The 18,518-nt window shown below is 41.0% G+C and overlaps 1 protein-coding gene across 1 annotated transcript in view; it reads right to left on the bottom strand.

The window, feature by feature from the left end:
* The window catches only part of cttnbp2 (cortactin binding protein 2), a 420,592-nt gene that overhangs the window by 172,611 nt on the left and 229,463 nt on the right, over window positions 1-18,518 (bottom strand). Inside the window, exon 5 of the mRNA XM_034175732.1 lies at window positions 1,525-1,806. Within this exon, the coding sequence (XP_034031623.1) occupies window positions 1,525-1,806 (282 nt within the window). The remainder of the gene's footprint in view (window positions 1-1,524; window positions 1,807-18,518) is intronic.

Genomic DNA, 18,518 nt, shown 5'->3' with positions numbered 1-18,518 from the left:
TAATGAATGACTGAACCAATCAGTGTTTAGCAGAGGCACATTTTACCCAGAATCCAGAGTCTGTGTTTGTTACAAAACCTCAGAATTAGTGCATTATTCAACATTAAAAGATATGTTATATTTTAACTTTGTACAAATGACAGAATTGACATTAATGGAGTTATTCTATAGGAATAAATGTTATTTATAAATCAAAAACATAAGTCAGCATGGCTTTATTTTCCAAGACCTCCGCCTGATTGGTAGAGAGCTGGGCTTTGTGGCTCTTGCTGGGTAAGATGGTCCTCAAACACACAAAAAAACTACACCTACTTCAGAATAAACATCAGCACCACAAGCAATTTCAACAAAGCTGTAAATGACTTGAGAGACAAGGCAAGAAAGGGCTTTTTATGCCATCAAGATAACATCTAAGTAGACATCCCAATTCAACTGTGGCTTAAAACACTGGACTCCCTCACAGAACCCAATTCTCTTTATGGTTCCGAGGTCTGGGGCCTGCTCGCCAACCAAGATTTTGCAAAAGGGACAAACACCAAATTGAGACTCTGCATGCAGAATTCTATAAATCCATCCTCTGTGTCCAATGGAAAACACCAAAAAAATGCATGCAGAGCAGAATTAGGAAGATACCCACTAATTATTAAAGTTCAAAAGAGAGCAATTCAATTTTATGACCACCTTTAAAAAATAGTGACCACAATATCTTCCATAACAAAGCCCTGATCCACAGAGAGACTGTAGCGAGATGCCCCCTCAGCCTGCTGGTTCTGGGACTCTCTACACAAACATGTGCAGAGCCACCAAACACAAACAAACAAAAAGAACCCTATGCAACGCAATGGACAGAAAGAGCAGAAAGAGAGACACAGAAACAGACAGAGAGAGATGTGGTGACGTGGGGACGTGCATCCAACATCAATAAAACTACACAGCAGCTCCAGTTAAACATACCAGGAGCACGATAAACTGTTCAATGTGTCGTCATGGAAATGCTACACAAGATAGCAGAGATAAAGTACTGAGAAAAAAAATCGAAACCTTTGTTCTAACGCATGTACGCCCAAGAAATAATAATGAGTTTAAACGTCAAATCCTTTCAGATAAAGAGCGCTAAACATTAAAGACTGACTCATGGATGGTCATAGTGTCATTTCATTTGTCTCACCTTGAAATTAATAAATGCTAAATTGTCCAGCCATCACTGTGAAGTAATACTGAGAGTCAGGCTCAAAAGTAACTGGACACTGTCCATGTCAGTAATCTTGCCTCTGTGCACTGCCACAGTAGAGTTGAAATGAAACATTAAGATGTCCTTGTATTGTAGAATGAATTGAAATTGAAGGCATTAGAAAATATTGCATAAACCATGAATGAATACACAGTGCTTCCACTTTCACAGGCTTAAGTAACTGGACAAATTAAAGGGACAACAATACAAAAAAAATTGTCACTCAGACAATCTGATGATCACTGATGAAAATAAGTCTTTTAAAGACCCCATGGTGAAGGTTTGCCAGTTACCTGTGTGTCCGTTCTGCGCAGCAGCAAACAGAGCAGAGGTTTGGTTGTGGCAGAGGTGGTGGTCTTGGTCAAGATGACTGGACCTTGTCTCCATGGCAGTGGTAGAGGTCACGGTGATGGTGGACGTGGAGTCGGTGGAGGTGGTCAGGTCTGGTTGATTAAGCAGCATTGACAATAAAGTGACATTTCCCTGGGAAGCAGCTTGGAAGAGCAGGGGGTGCCCACCGTCCAGGGCAGCAGGCCCACCGCCACTTAAAGAGGGGACTACGGAGGGACACCAGCCTGTAAGGGGAGCAGGACCAGCACAGGTTAAACAAGGAAAGAGGAGGACATGCAGGAAGAGGAAGCTTCTAGAAGCGCTGAGCCTGGCAGGGCAAAGGAACAATAGGAGGTAGCAGGATGGGGGAAAGCATGACAGTGTTAACTACACAGAACATTAAGACGAGTCTGAAAGAACAAAACAAAAAAAAGAAAAATCTGAGACTCAGCTGCAATGGTCATTTAAAAAAAATATAAGAACTTATAACTTTAATGAAAATTGTAATTTGAACAATACTCAGTTATATAGCCAATATAACCATATTATAACAACAAAAATGTTTTGAGTGCATACCAGAAGTTTCACACTTGAGGAGACACTTTGTACCAGATTATCAAAGGATTATAACATTTTAACTCTTTTGTTCTGGTTCTTATAACTTTTGAACTTTTTAAAAATGTTACTGTAATGTGTCCATGTCAGAAAGTCTGTCATGATGTCATCATGTTTGTGGCTACACAGTAACAATAATAACATTTGATGATTAAAACTGGAAATGAGTAAATATTGCTAAATATTGCCATATGTGTATATTAAAGCAGCTGTCACACTGTGACTGACTGAGGAAAGTAGGAGCAACACATACAAATTTAGATACCCATTTGTGTCCATTCTTGTCCTATACAAATCCTTTTCTCATTTGATAAATGAATTATCCTTTTCAGCTGATGTTCAGCAAATCCATCGCAAAGTTTTGAGCATGGTCAAAACCTTGAGCGGACATCAGACGGAACACTTCCCCTGTGGTTGTACGTTTGTTTACCATTTTGCCCTGTACTTGTTGGTTAACTTGCCAGTGGCTGACTGCCAAGTGGCAGACGTTATTTTATGTTTATCTGCTGGTTGCATCAGGAAGCGCTGCGCACCTGCATTCTGTGGTGGTCCACTATTCCATCAGAGCCACAAATCTACTGGAGACTGATGGATTAGGTGATTTTTGCCACTGGACAAATGATTTAAATCTGTTCTAATGAGTTTACACAATTAGTCACGCGGCCTTGGTCGCATGGTCACTTAAAGCAGAGGAGTCCAAATTCTTTCCTCACTAGGGAAATAACTTAATCTGGTTATCATTTAAATTACATACATACAATTACATAACAATGTATTATGGTTGCACTGTGCCATACACTTGCTCATGTAAGAAAGCCCAGGGATCAAAGCCCGACAGAGCTCCCATGGAGTTGCACCAACAAGGGCACATGGCATAAAATCAACGTGCACCTCCACACCAGATCTGCTGTGGTGACCCCGGGTAAAATGGGAGCAGCCAAAAGAATTCCATACAATTAAATCATTATATTTCATACAACCCCAATTCCAAAGAAGGTGGGACGTTGTGTAAAATGTAAATTAAAAACAGAAACAGTGATTTGCAAATCCTCTTCTTTTGTGTTGTAACACGTGCAGAATGTGGCTTGGCATTGTCTTGGTGAAATAAGCAGGGATGTCCCTGAAAAAGACGTTGCTTGGATGGCAGCATGTGTTGTATGACATTGTGTCAAATGTAAACAAAAACAGGATACAGTGATTTGCAAATCCTCTTCAACCGATATTCAATTGAATACACCACAAAACAAGATATTTAATGTTCAAAGTGACAGACTTTTTGTTTTTGTGCAAATATTTGCTAATTTTGAAATGGATGCCTGCAACATGTTTCAAAAAAGCTGGGACAGGGGCAACAAAAGACTAGGAAAGTTGATGAATGCTCAAAGAAGACCTGTTTGGAACATTCCACAGGTGAACAGGTTAACTGGAAACAGGTGAGTGTCATGACTGGGTATAAAAGGAGCATCCCCAAAAGGCTCAGCTGTTCACAAGCAAAGATGGGGTGAGGATCACCACTTTGTGAACAACTGTGTGAAAAATAGTCCAACAGTTTAAGAACAATGTTTCTCAACGTTCAATTGCAAGGAATTTACGAATTCCATCATCTACAGTTCATAATATAATCAGAAGATTCAGAGAATCTGGAGAACTTTCTACATGCAAGCGGAAAGGCCGAAAACCAACATTGAATGTCCGTGACCTTCAATCCCTCAGGCGGCACTGCATTAAAACCAACATCATTGTGTAAAAGATCTTACCGCATGGGCTCAGGAACACTTCAGAAAACCATTATGAGTTAACACAGTTCGGCGCTACATCTACAAGTGCAAGTTAAAACTCTACCATGCAAAGCGAAAGCCATACATCAACAACATCCAGAAATGCCACTGCCTTCTCTGGGCCCGAGCTCATTTGAAATGGGCAGACGCAAAGTGGAAAAATGTGCTGTGGTCTGATGAGTCCACAGTTCAAATTGTTTTTGGAAATCATGGACATCATGTCCTCCGGACAAAAGAGGAAAAAAAACATCCAGATTGTTACCAGTGCAAAGTTAAAAAGCCAGCATCTGTGATGGTATGGGGTGTGTTAGTGGCCATGGCATGGGCAACTTACACATCTGTGATGGCACCATCAATGCTGAAAGGTACATCCAGGTTTTGGAGCAACACATGCTGTCATCCAAGCAACGTCTTTTTCAGGGACGTCCCTGCTTATTTCAGCAAGACAATGCCAAACCACATTCTGCACGTGTTACAACAGCGTGGCTTCATAGTAAAAGAGTGCGGGTACTAGACTGGCCAAGATTGTAGTCAAAATTAATGGTCGCGGTGACTTTACTGGCCATCCCTTAATGACTTTGTCAGAATATATCCCACATTGTTTTCTGGAATAAATAAGTCACTACACTGTATAGCCCAGGTCAGAATCACCAAAATGTGTACAGGAGGCATGAAGAGCCTCTGGCATATCTGAGTGGGCAAATAGACTTTTGGCAAAAGTTGGCAAGTGGACTTTTCTAAGGGTATTTTTTGTGCTGAATCCATTTTTGTTGTTTGCCAAGCTGTACTTCGTATGTAAAAGTCAATGCAGCCCAAAATCTGGGACGACCAGGAAATTCAGGAAATTCCACATTAACAGTTTTATATCATGTGTGACAACAATAATCAAGTGTAGTTGGTTATTTTTAGTGGGAATTAAGACACTGGATGTGACAATGATAACTGAAATTTAATTTCTCATTGTAGTCATTCTTCTTCTTTGTCTTTCGGCTGTTCCCATTAGGGGTCACCACAGCAGATCAATCGTTTCCATCTCACCCTGTCCTCTGTATCTTCCTCTGTCACACCAACCACCTGCATGTCCTCTCTCAGTACATCCATAAACCTCCTCTTTGGCCTGCCTCTTCTCCTTCTGCCTGGTGGCTCCATCCTCAGCATCCTTCTCCCTATATACCCTGGGTCCCTCCTCTGCACATGTCCAAACCATCTCAATCTCGCCTCTCTGACTTTGTCTCCAAACTGTAACTGCACTATTCCACTGGGCCCCCTCCCATTCACACACATGTACTCAGTCTTGCTTCTACTGACTTTCATTCCCCTTCTCTCCAAAGCATATCTCCACCTCTCCAGACTAGACTCAACTTACTCTCTACTCTCACTACAGATCACAATGTCATCTACAAACATCATAGTCCATGGGGACTCCTGTCTGATCTCATCTGTTAACCTGTCCATCACCACTGCAAACAAGAAAGGACTCAGAGCTGATCCTTGGTGTAATCCCACCACCACCTTGAATGAGTCTGTCATTCCGATTGCACATCTCACCGCTGTCACACTATTCTTGTACATGTCCTGCACTACCCTAACATACTTCTCTGTCACTCCAGACCTCCTCATACAATACCACAGCTCTTCTCTTGGCACCCTGTCATAAGCTTTTTCTAAGTCCACAAACACACAATATAACTCTTTCTGGCCTTCTCTGTACTTCTCCAACAGTAGTCTCAGAGTAAGCATTGCATGTGTAGTGCTCTTTCTCGGCATGAAACCATATTGCTGCTCACAGATCTTCACCTGTTTTCTAAGCCTAGCTTCTACTACTCTTTCCCATAACTTCATGCTGTGGCGGATCAACTTTATGTCTCTGTAGTTACTGCAGCTCTGCACATCACCCTTGTTCTTGAAAATAGGAACCAGCACACTTCGTCTCCACTCCTCAGGCATCCTCTCACTTTCCAAGATTTTATTAAACAATCTGGTTAGAAACTCTACTGCCATCTCTCCGAGGCATTTCCATGCCTCCACTGGAATGTCATCTGGACCAACTACCTTTCCACTCTTCATCCTCTTCATAGCAGCCCTCACTTCTTCCTTACTAATCTCTTGTACTTCCTGATTTACTCTCACCACATCATCCAGCCTTTTCTCTCGCTCATTTTCTTCATTCATTAGCTCTTCAAAATATTCCCTCCACCTTCTCAGCACACCCTCCTCACTTGTCAGCACATTACCATGTGCATGTTTTACCATTCTAACCTGCTGCACATCCTTTCCAGCTCTGTCCCTTTGTCTGGCCAATTGGTACAAGTCCTTTTCTCCTTCATTACTATTCAACTTCTTGTACAGCTCGCAATATGCCTTTTCCTTCGCTTTTGCCACTTCTCTTTTCGCCTTACACCGCATCTCCTTGTACTCCTGTCTACTTTCTTCATCTCTCCGACTATCCCAAAACTTTTTCGCCAACCTCTTTCTCCTTATGCTTTTTTCAAAATTGCTTCCCCTCCAACCAGTGCTTCTCTCACCTGCTCGCTAAATTTCACACAACAGTCTTCCTCCTTCAGCTTCCACCATCTGATCCTTTGTTAAGCTCTCACTCTCTTCTTCTTTACCTCTAAAGTCATCCTACAAACAACCATCCTATGCTGTCTAAGGACACTCTCTCCTTCCACCACCTTACAGTCTCTGATTTCTTTTAGCTTGCATCTCCTATAAAGAATGTAGTCCACCTGTGTGCACCTTCCTCCACTCTTATATGTTACCCTGTGCTCCTTCCTTTTCTTAAAGTAGGTATTCACCACAGCCATTTCCATCCTTTTTGCAAAATCAACTACCATCTGTCCTTCCCCATTCCTATCCTTGATACCATATCTACCCATTACTTCCTGATCACCTCTATTCCCTCCACCAACATACCCACTGAAGTCCACTCCTATCACCACTCTTTCATACTTGGACACACCCTCCACCACCTCATCTAACACACTCCAGAAATCTTCTTTCTCCTTCATCTCACAACCTACCTGTGGGGCATATGCACTGATGATATTCAACATCACCCCTTCAATTTCCAACTTCACACTCATCACCCTGTCAGACACTCACTTAACCTCCAACACACTTTTAATATACTCTTCCATTAAAATGACCCCAACACTATTTCTTTTCCTGTCCTCACCATGGTACAACAACTTGCACCCACCGCCGATGCTCCTGCTCTTACTTCCCTTGCACTTGGTCTCTTGCACACACAATATGTCTACCTTTCTCCTCTCAATCATATCAGCCAACTCATACTACCAACATTCAAAGTCCCCAGTCTCATTTCCACCCTTCTAGTTTTCTTCTCCTGCTGTTTGTGGAAACGTTCTCCTCCTCTTCTTTGTCGTCTCTGCCCAGCAGTAGCCCAATTTCCACCGGCACCTTGTTGGGCAACAGCACTGGTGGCGAACGTTGTTAACCCGGGCCGCAACCGATCCGGTATGGAAATTCGATTCTTAGTCTGCATAGTTGGGTTGGCTTGTTTTACACCAGATGCCCTTCCTGACGCAACCCTCCTCATTTATCCGGGCTTGGGACTGGCACTCAGAATGTACTGGCTGCACACCCCATGTGGCTGAGTTTTCTCATTGTAGTCATTAAAATATCTTATTTTATCCCCATATTTCAAGCAGACGAATAGAATATCTAAAATTCCTGAGTCATTTATTTTGGAGCCACTAGCAGACTACTGTCCTCAGATTAAAGTCTGTAAATAAAGTTCAAAGTTATACAAGAAATGTATTTTTTGAGTTCAAAAGTAAATTACTTTCTCCCATTATTTCCACACACTATTCGAATATTGTTCATCCGAATTAAAGACAAATGTGGGTATTCACTTCCACCATTGAGAATGTCTTAAAACTTTGCAGGAAGTTGAAGAAGGTATTTATAAGCCACATTATGAAAAAAATAGGGGGTCACCGCACTTTTTAAAAAAAATGTTAAATGTTAAATGTTAAATGAATGGGAAATTATTAATATGTAGGTTTTTGAGTGCAATAAGTGATATAAAAATAACTCTACCATTGATTTTTGGTGTATATTTGTATAATACTATACTAGGGCTGCAACAAACGATTATTTGGATCATCTATGAATCTGATGGGGTTTCGACACGATTAATCGATTAATCGGATTAGTGGGGAATTTTTAAAAAATGCGCCAGGGAAACAATTAAAAATAAAAGTTATTTAGCAACTAATCGATGACTAAATTCATTGACAACTATTTTAATAATCGATTTTAATCGATTAACTCGATTAGTTGTTTCAGCTCTATACTATACTATAAAATAAAGTGAAAATAAGTGGGAGTCACCAGCAAAATGAAAATAGTTCCAGACTATTGTTTGGAATTCAGGATGAAGCACTCAGAGGTCACAAAAATGGACATAGAGAGGACTTGTGACCTTGCCAGAAAGACGTGTCGGCATCGATTAATAGTCTCTGGTCCTGTCCCCTCCCGGGGTACTGATGAGGCGTTTAGCAGCCTGACATTGTTAAATAGGTGGCTGGCGCAGTTTTGTAGACAGCAAGGCTTTAGCTTTATTGATAACTGGCCTTCGTTTTGGGGCTGCCGTGGCTTGCTGATGCCGGACAGCCTCCACCGTACTGGGGAAGGCGCCGCCATCTTGTCTGCAAACATAGATAGAGCTCTACAGGGAGGGTAACATTAGGAATCTACAGCAGGCCACGGAGCAGGTGATTAGAGACCCTGCAAGGCTTATGACAAATGTGGGTGTGGAATCCATTAGCTTAGCGGGGAATTTAGTGCAGAAAATCCACTATGGTGATAGTGCAGTTTATTTGCCAGGGAGGGAATTTCAACAAGTTGAGACTGTGGCCTGCTTCCGTAGTCATGTCCATAAAAATCATAGAGGGATATGCTTTCCAAACTTAATATCCATTACTATATTGGATGATGTTGAAACTGAGGATGGCCCAGTGGTTGTTCCAGCAATAGTCTGCTACCTACAATGCGCGTGGAATGTCTTAAACCTAAACCTACTTCTAGGCATCTTATATATGCTACTCTGGAACCACCCCTAAACCCAAACAGTTCAACTGTTAACCCCACTGAGGTCCTTAGACTGGGTCTCATTAACATAAGATCACTGTCCTCAAAATCATTGTTGATCAATGATCTAATTATTGATCATCACTTAGATATGATTGGGCTATGTGAAACCTGGCTTAAACCTACAGCTGTCCTCCCCTTAAATGAGGCCTGCCCACCAGCATATACATTTAGTCACATCCCCCGTGATGCGAAGCAAGGCGGGGGTGTTGCTCTTATTTATAAATCTAGGTTTAGCTTTTAACTGTTGGGGGTTACAAATATCACTCGTTTGAGCATCTGATTCTCCGCTCTGCTTAGGATATTACACATTGCCAGGGTCAGAAGATTAAAAATCAGTCGTATTACTTTGTCACTGTATACAGTGTATATGTACACTGGCCCATATTCTGAATTCTTAGATGAATTTGGTGCATTCATCTCTAACTTGTCAACTAGTGTAGATAACATTCTGATCATTGGTGACTTTAACATTCATATAAATAAGCATTCTGATCCCCTCTGCAAATCATTTATGGAACTTGTGGATACATTAGGATTTCGGCAATGCATTCGGGATTCGACGCACATTAGTGGAAATACCCTGGATCTGGTTCTCGCATGTGGTATTGCTGTCACGAATATTGACATCATGCCTCTTACATCAGTGGTGTCTGATCACTCACTTATTAAGTTTACAGTTTTGCTGCCATGTTTAGTGGAACAACAACGTTATATATCATTACGGTGATGCAACAGCTCCTCGACTAAGACTGAACTCGAATCTAGACTGCCTGATCTTTCAGCTTCACATTTGACAAATACCCAGTCAGTGGATAGTTTAAACTCAGTGCTCAAAACTACACTTGACATGATTGCACCACCTGTGTTAAAACCGTGCTCCCCCAACTCATAGTCACCTTGGTTCAATGATTATCTGCGTGACCTCAAGCATAAAGCAAGAGGTCTAGAACGGAAATGGCGTCGTTCAAAATTAGACGTATTTCACCTTGCGTGGCATGATGCTATCTTAGACTATAAGCATGCATTATTGGCCACAAAGCGAACTTAGTACTCTGATTTGATCAACAAAAACAAGCATAACTCAAAGTTCTTGTTCGACACGGTGGCAACACTTTTGCATTGACAACCACCTGCAGTTCGCTCTCCTTTTACAGCACAAGATTTCCTGGATTACTTCGGGAAGAAAATAGAAGACATCAGGTTAAACATATCCCGGCATGCCTTAATCCAGCCACTACACCCTGCTATTGATGTGGGCGCCACTACTGAGGTATTACCTAGATTTACAGAATTTGACAGTATCTCACTAGGCATGCTGACAAAACTTGTAATGTCAACAAAAAGCACAACCTGTTTATTTGATCCCATACCAACAAAACTGTTTAAGGACCTGTGGCCCACTCTTGGGCCGACTGTGTTGGAAATTATTAATCTTTCTTTAACTTCTGGATCTGTTCCTAAATGTTTCAAATCTACAGTGATTAAACCATTCTGGAAAAAGTGGTGTCACAGCAGCTCGAAGACTATCTTACTGAGAATAATCTCTCTGAGCCACTGCAGTCTGCTTTTAGAAAATATCATTCCACAGAGACGGCTCTCACTAAAGTGGTGAATGATCTTCTGCTTACAATGGATTCGGACACCACTATGGTTCTGTTGCTGTTAGATCTCAGTGCTGCATTTGATACAGTGGATCATCATATTCTACTTGATAGGCTGGAAAATCATTTTGGGATTACTGGGAGTGCCCTTGCATGGCTGACGTCATACTTGACCAGTCGTTCTCACTGTGTTTTGTACAGTAACACTACCTCTAACCTTAGTGACATGAAATTTGGGGTTCCACAGGGGTCTGTCTTAGGCCCCTTGCTTTTCTCCCTTTATATAGCACCCCTTGGGCACATATTGCAGCATTTTGGGATTACCTTTCACTGCTATGCAGATGATACTCAGTTATACATGCCGATAACTGCTGGTAATTTCGTTCACATAAAATTCTAAGAAGATTGCATTGCAGCAGTGAGAAGTTGGATGTCTAGAAACTTCCTACTTTTAAACTCTGATAAGACTGAAATGATGGTTCTTGGTCCAGTGAGACATCGGCATCAATTTGACCAGTTAACACTCAGCCTTGGCTCATATGTCATACATCACACTGACAAAGTGAGGAACCTTGGGGTAATTTTTGATCCTTCGTTGTCCTTTGGCCTCCACATTAGAAATATTACTAGGACTGCTTTCTTCCACCTGCGAAATATAGCGAAGATTCATCCCATCCTGTCTATGGCTGATGCTGAGACCCTGAGCCATGCATTTATCTCTTCAAGATTGGACTACTGCAATGTTCTATTTTCTGGTTTACCGCAGTCTAGCATTAGGGGTCTCCAATTGGTTCAAAATGCTGCAGCCAGACTTTTCACACGAAGCAGAAAGTTCGACCACATTACACCCATTTTGGCATCCCTTCACTGGCTTCCTGTCCCAGTGAGATCAGATTTTAAGGTTCTGCTACTAACCTACAAAATTATTCATGCACTGGCACCTCCCTACCTAGCGCCTAATTAAACCTTATGTACCAGCCTGGGCTTTACGTTCTAAGGGTGCAGGACTACTTTGTGTCCCTAAGGTGAATAAGAAGTCTGCGAGTCACAGAGTTTTCTCTTATCATGCCCCTGTTCTGTGGAATGATCTCCCTGCGTCAATAAAACAGTCAGATTCTGTGGAGACTTTCAAGTCCAGACTTAAGACGCACTTATTTTCCCTTTCATATGGCTAGCATACTGGTACAGTTTTGTTTTACGCTTTTTACTCTTTTAATTCATTTATTAGTAATTGGAGCGGGCCGCGGCCTCAACTTTACCTAAATTCTGGGTCTTTTAGTGAAGTTTAGGGCTATAGTGGCCGGTGATCACCTTAGTATTTCTCTGTTTTTCTTGTTGTTTAACGCTGGCAAATTCTACAGTATTTTTTTGTCTTTCTGATGCCTGATTCTGTTTTTTTTCTCTGTTTAAGGTGCAGCTCCATCCAGAGATGGGAGTTGTATTCGTGTTGGCGATCCTCCTGTCCTGTGCGCCAATAGCATTTCTTGTATATTCGTCCGTGAATTGTTCTGTAACTTATTTTGTAGCATGGCCCAAGCAGAGGGTCACCCCTTTGAGTCTGGTCTGCTTGATGTTTCTTCCTCAGAAGGAGTTTTTCCTTACCACTGTTGCTCTGGGGGTTGGTAAGGTTAGACCTTACCTGTGTGAAGCGCTTTGAGGCAACTCTGTTGTGATTTGGTGCTATATAAATGAAAATAAATTGAAATTGAATTGAAACTGGAATTGATCAGCTGCAGTTGTGCCTCAAGATGTATGACTTCACGATGTAAGTGTAGAAGGTCTCATCTGTGTTGCTCTGCAGCATGTAAGTGATGCAGAATGTAGCAATTACTGAACGGAATAAGAGCATTTTCCAGGGCATGATATAACATTCTGTTTAGTTTTGTGAAACTGTGGGTTTTAAATTGATTTTTATTTGGTGATGAGATCATATTTGAGAATCTCGCTCACCACTGTTTACAGTTTTATGTTAATATGTTCAACCATTATCCTAGTTAAATTACATTATTTACTGTTCATCATTTACATGTCAATGTGGATATACAACAAGTTTAAAGATTGTGATTTCTTCTAACTAAATGTTTTCTTTTGGTTTATTTATGAAAAATATTTTCTAAGAAAGATTGGTTGCATATATGGTATACTGCTGCCTCCAGCATGATGTTAATGTTCTTTTGTGTATGTACAAAATAAAAGGTCAGTGTTCACCAGGAATGTTGTAGGATACTGTATGCCTGATGTGTTTTAATTATTATGTTTGTTTCCTGTACCCAATAAATCTTATATCACAATAAAAACCATTTTTTTTTAGCCAGAATTGAGATATCTGCTGTATAAATACAGTATTAGCCTATTAGGTGGCCATTCTGTTGAGATACACATAAGAGTTACAGCTTGGCAAACTGCAAAAATTGATTCAGCAGAAAAAAATACCCTTAGAAAAGTCCACTTGCCAACTTTTGCCCAAAGTATATTTGCTCACTCGGAAACGCCTGAAGCCCTTCATGCCTCATGTACACATTTTGGTGATTCTGACCTGGGCTATACAGTCTAGTGACTTGTTTTTTCCAGATGACAATGTGGGATATATTCTGAAAAGCAGCCATTAAGGGATGGCCAGTAATGTCATGGAGACCATTAATTTTGGCTACAATCTTTATTTTATCATGGAAATGTATAATTTGTACATTACCTCAAGGTCTGTTTTTGACCGTTCCTTTCATCCAGTTAAAGCCAAATTTGGTACTAATCTAGCTAAGGGATATATGCAACTTTCTGTAATTTCACTTTGTGAAGATGTACAGGTTTTATACTCAAAATAATAAAAAAATCAATTTTTTACAAAAAGCGTCCCCTACTGGGTTCCGCTGGGAAGGTACAGCTTGGCAAACAGCAAAAATGGATTGAGCACAAAAAATACATTTAGAAAAAGCTGTATGCCAACTTTTCCTCAAAAATGCCCAGGGGTGTCACTTTATCTGAAAACTAAAAGTGGCTTTCAAACAACTTTTTTTTTTTTTTATTGCAATCTCTACTTGAAATGAAGGACATAATTATGTATTTTGTGGTTGGTGAAAAATAATGCTGCCACTGTTTATTGTGGAAAACATATGGAGAGTAAAACACTTCAGGGAATTCCAAAGTGACAAAGAAAGGGCTTTGATCAAAACCAAAATGAAAAGAAACATATCACATGCTAAGCGATGTGCATGTGCTCGTTACGTAAGTGCAGGCTCAAGGCTCGTTTATGCTCAATGTCAGATATGGACATGAACGCAGCCCCCTGTCCCCAATCTGTCTTCAATTCACCCATATTTGTGTCTCTTTTCTGAAAGCTTGGGCATACAGATAAAACACAGTACTACTACCTGCAATCACCAAGTTCAAGCCAGACACAACGAGAAGCAAAAGGGCACCATGAAGAGAGTCAACAACAGCTTCATAGTTTGATGAGCATTGTGTATATATATATACGAGGGCTGTCAATAAAGTAACGGTCCTTTTTATTTTTTTCAAAAACTATATGGATTTCATTCATATGTTTATACGTCAGACATGCTTGAACCCTCGTGCGCATGCGTGAGTTTTTCCATGCCTGTCGGTGACGTCATTCGCCTGTGAGCACTCCTTGTGGGAGGAGTCGTCCAGCCCCTCATCGGAATTCCTTTGTCTGAGAAGTTGCTGAGAGACTGGCGCTTTGTTTGATCAAAATTTTTTCTAAACCTGTGAGACACATCAAAGTGGACATGGTTCGAAAAATTAAGCTGGTTTTCAGTGAAAATTTTAACGTCTGATGAGAGATTTTGAGGTGATTCTGTCGCTTTAAGGACTTTTCACGGTGCGAGACGTCGCTCAGCGCTCTCAGCCGCCGTCGTCAGCCTGTTCAAGCTGAAAACCTCCACATTTCAGGCTCTATTGATCCAGGACGTCGTGAGAGAACAGAGAAGTTTCAGAAGAAGTCGGTTTCAGCATTTTATCCGGATATTCCACTGTTAAAGGAGATTTTTTTAATGAAAGACGTGCGGACGGGTCCGCGCGTCGGGACGCAGCCGACGCAACGCTCCGCCACAGGAAAAACACCTCTGTTGAAAGCCTTAAGGACAAGTTGGAACATGTCCTGCTGTTAAACAATTTCTCATATACTCACTCCACTGAAAGCCATCAAAAGCCGCCTGGATTTTACAAATGGTTATCAACATGGAGGTGTTTTTCCTGTGCCGCCGCACCGCGTCGGCTGCGTCCCGACACGCGGACCCGTCCGCACGTCTTTCATTAAAAAAATCTCCTTTAACAGTGGAATATCCGGATAAAATGCTGAAACCGACTTCTTCTGAAACTTCTCTGTTCTCTCACGACGTCCTGGATCAATAGAGCCTGAAATGTGGAGGTTTTCAGCTTGAACAGGCTGACGACGGCGGCTGAGAGCGCTGCACGACGTCTCGCACCGTGGGAAGTCCTTAAAGCGACAGTATCACCTCAAAATCTCTCATCAGCCGTTAAAATTTTCACTGAAAACCAGCTTAATTTTTCGAACCGTGTCCACTTCGATGTGTCTCACAGGTTTAGAAAAAATTTTGATCAAACAACGCGCCAGTCTCTCAGCAACTTCTCAGACAAAGGAATTCCGACGAGGGGCTGGACGACTCCTCCCACAAGGAGTGCTCACAGGCGAATGACGTCACCGACAGGCGTGGAAAAACTCACGCATGCGCACGAGGGTTCAAGCATGTCTGACGTAAAAACATATGAATGAAATCCATATAGTTTTTGAAAAAAAATAAAAAGGGCCGTTGCTTTATTGACAGACCTCGTATATATATATATATATATATATATATACACGTATATATATATATATATATATACGTGTATATATATATATATATATACACGTATATATATATATATATATATACGTGTATATATATATATATATATATATACACGTATATATATATATATATATATATACACATATATATATATATATATATATACATATATATATATATATATATATATATATATATATATATATATATATATATCCACACAGATGTCCTCTGTTTACATTGCTGTCTATGTTTTAGTCTGTTTTGTGGAGAGACATTATTCTGATTTCTCTGCCCATTGCCATGTTTGATCAGAAAAGACTGTCTCCAGTGCCCTCTAGTGGATGTTTTACTCAAACATAACAGAGGTACAATAGAGTTTAGAGAGGAGCCTTTCATCACATCAGTTTAACAAACAAAATATTCACCTTCCAGTACACACATTCACGCAGGACAGAGAAATACACACAAACATGGACAGATCACCGTCACATTTCACAGCAGACAAACAGGATGAGGGAATAATGGAAAATAAGAACAAACTACCAGACCCAACAAGTTAACTAGTTAACTAAACCTTGAGTGAACAGTTTAGATAAACAAGCAATCAACAGCTTGCAGTTTTGCAGAAGCAGTGCGTTATTTCAATGCTGAAGCACAGTAGCAGACAATCGTACGGACAAGAGCTTTACAACATCCCAACAAATCAAAGGCAGGCACGAACCTTTTACGACACACAAAGACACAGGAACCACAACAGATAGGGGGTCAGTGGGCGGGGTTAAGGGAAAGAGAAACTACAGACGGGGACAAAACTGTTGAGTGGACACAGGTCCCTTTGCCAACATATTACTGGCTGCCATCTTGTGATGTCAGCAACTGTCACTTCTGCACGCACTGTTCTGAGACCGTTGTCAGCTCTTCTAACCAAAGACAAACGAATGTTGATTGATGTGAAATTATTTTGAACTAATGTCTAAATAATTACCATCCCCAAAAGACCACAAACTCTCCTAACATGAAGTGTCGCCTCTGACAGGATCAACATGACACCACACGCTAGTCACCAGCATTTCTATGCAATTTTAAACAAACTACCATTTGCTCCTGAAATGTAGCTTGTAAGTGCTTCAAAGTTCGCCTGCGGTTATATGAAGAAGTCCAATACAAGACTTCTCTTCAGAATACGAAGCAGATGAGAGTCTATGACTCCACCTGGAGGGGACACCAGTCTGACGCAGCTTACTTCCCCAGCCAAGACCAGGGTCCATTTACAGCTGGGTGGGCTGAGACACAGTAGATTAAATGTCTCGTCTAAGGACACACAGGTAGCATGAGCAGGATTCTAACCCAGGTCCACATATTAGCAGGTCAGCTCCTCACTCACTCAGCTCCCTGCTCTATGTGTATTTACCATAAAGCGAACATTTTTGTCAGTGATTTACAATTGCATCAGTAATTAACTGAATAGTTGCGTTAATTACATCATAATAAAAAGGACAAATTCCATTTATTTATTTATTTATTTTTTTAGTAATACAACACAGTACTGGGGCGCAGTGCTCATAATGATTGTCATCACCCATTATTATTTATGGTTTATTGAGTCATTCTAGAGATCAGAGAAGCATGATGATTACATCTGTAACCAGAGCAATCTGAGATTTCTGACGTCCGCCAATCCGGATCAGGATCACCTCCAAAATTCAGTGGAGTGAATCTAATATCTATCTGTGGTGAAAATTTCACCAAAATCCGTGCAGTAGTTTTGACATAATATTGCTAACAGGCAGACAGACAGGCAAATAAATAAATGCAGATATTTTATTACATCCTTGGCAGATGTAATTATTATTGATTGATTATTATTAATGAGACAATGAACACCCTCACTGTGACACTGTACTTTTAATTCCTCTTTACCTGCGAATTCTGCCATTGTGTGATCACATTTTACCCGTTTAAAAAAGTCTGAACACTTCAAAAATGATAATTTAATGTGAAATAGATCTAAGATGGAGATACAGATGCAGCATGTTTAGGCACCGCCAAGCACATTTTTATACAATAGCAAGTTTTCCAAACATCTTTTCCCGTAGGCAGCCAGCTGCATGTCCGCTCTAGAGGTTTTTATATCTCTGCGGGTTAAAACAGGAAATGTGCAAGGAAGAAGCAAAGTGGATGTGGCATGCTACTGGACAACAGAAAAGGGCATTAGAAAGGAAAGCAGCCTCTGGCATCAGCTTCAGAGAGGACAGGGTTGTAGGAAGGCCTACAAACCTGAAACCTGAGGATACAAGATGAAGAAGGCTCAGTTTGCCTCAATTCATGCTCCTTATGTGGGGAAAAGTCAACTCTAGCCTTCCAGCAGTAGTCAGCCATAAGTCAGAGATGTAGACTGTATATATGGATAGACACAGTCCCTGCTCAGCTAAAATGAAGCCAAACGCCTTCACCGTCCTTTACTGACTAGTAGCAGGACCAAAAAATCAACATATGTGTCTACTGAGCCCTGACACGCCCTCAATGATGTTACTTTATGCAGTCAGAATCATGGACCTGCAGGGTTGAATTCCATTTAGATTTTTCTTTTTTTTATTATTTAATGATTTTTCATCAGGATCTGACCAGCACTACAACTGGTATGATACACACAGCAGCCTGACCTGGCAGTGGATTACTAAGAAGAATGACATGCTGTGCTTCTGTGTACTTCGTGTTCACACTGAAACAGAAAAGAAAGCTTTAACTTTTTCTGCTCCCTCTAATTGAAATGCCCTCCGATCTGATTTGCCTGCCTGACAGGATCGCTGCAGTGGAGCAAACGCTCCAGTCACCCTCTCATGAAAGATGAGAATGAATTTGACTGCACACAGAATAGTTGGAGCTCCCCCCACTTGCATCTACTGAAACCTCTGGTTTCAACTGACAACAATTTTAATAAAGCTTCTTACACTGCTAACTGAATTTTGGCTTCATTTCCGCCTTGTAGCAGTGAATGAAGGCATTA

Source organism: Thalassophryne amazonica, chromosome 8 (assembly GCF_902500255.1).
Source record: "Thalassophryne amazonica chromosome 8, fThaAma1.1, whole genome shotgun sequence".
In the NCBI taxonomy this organism is placed as follows: domain Eukaryota; kingdom Metazoa; phylum Chordata; class Actinopteri; order Batrachoidiformes; family Batrachoididae; genus Thalassophryne; species Thalassophryne amazonica.
The sequence above is the reverse complement of the archived record's forward strand: the minus strand, read 5'-3'. Positions and strand labels throughout refer to the sequence as shown.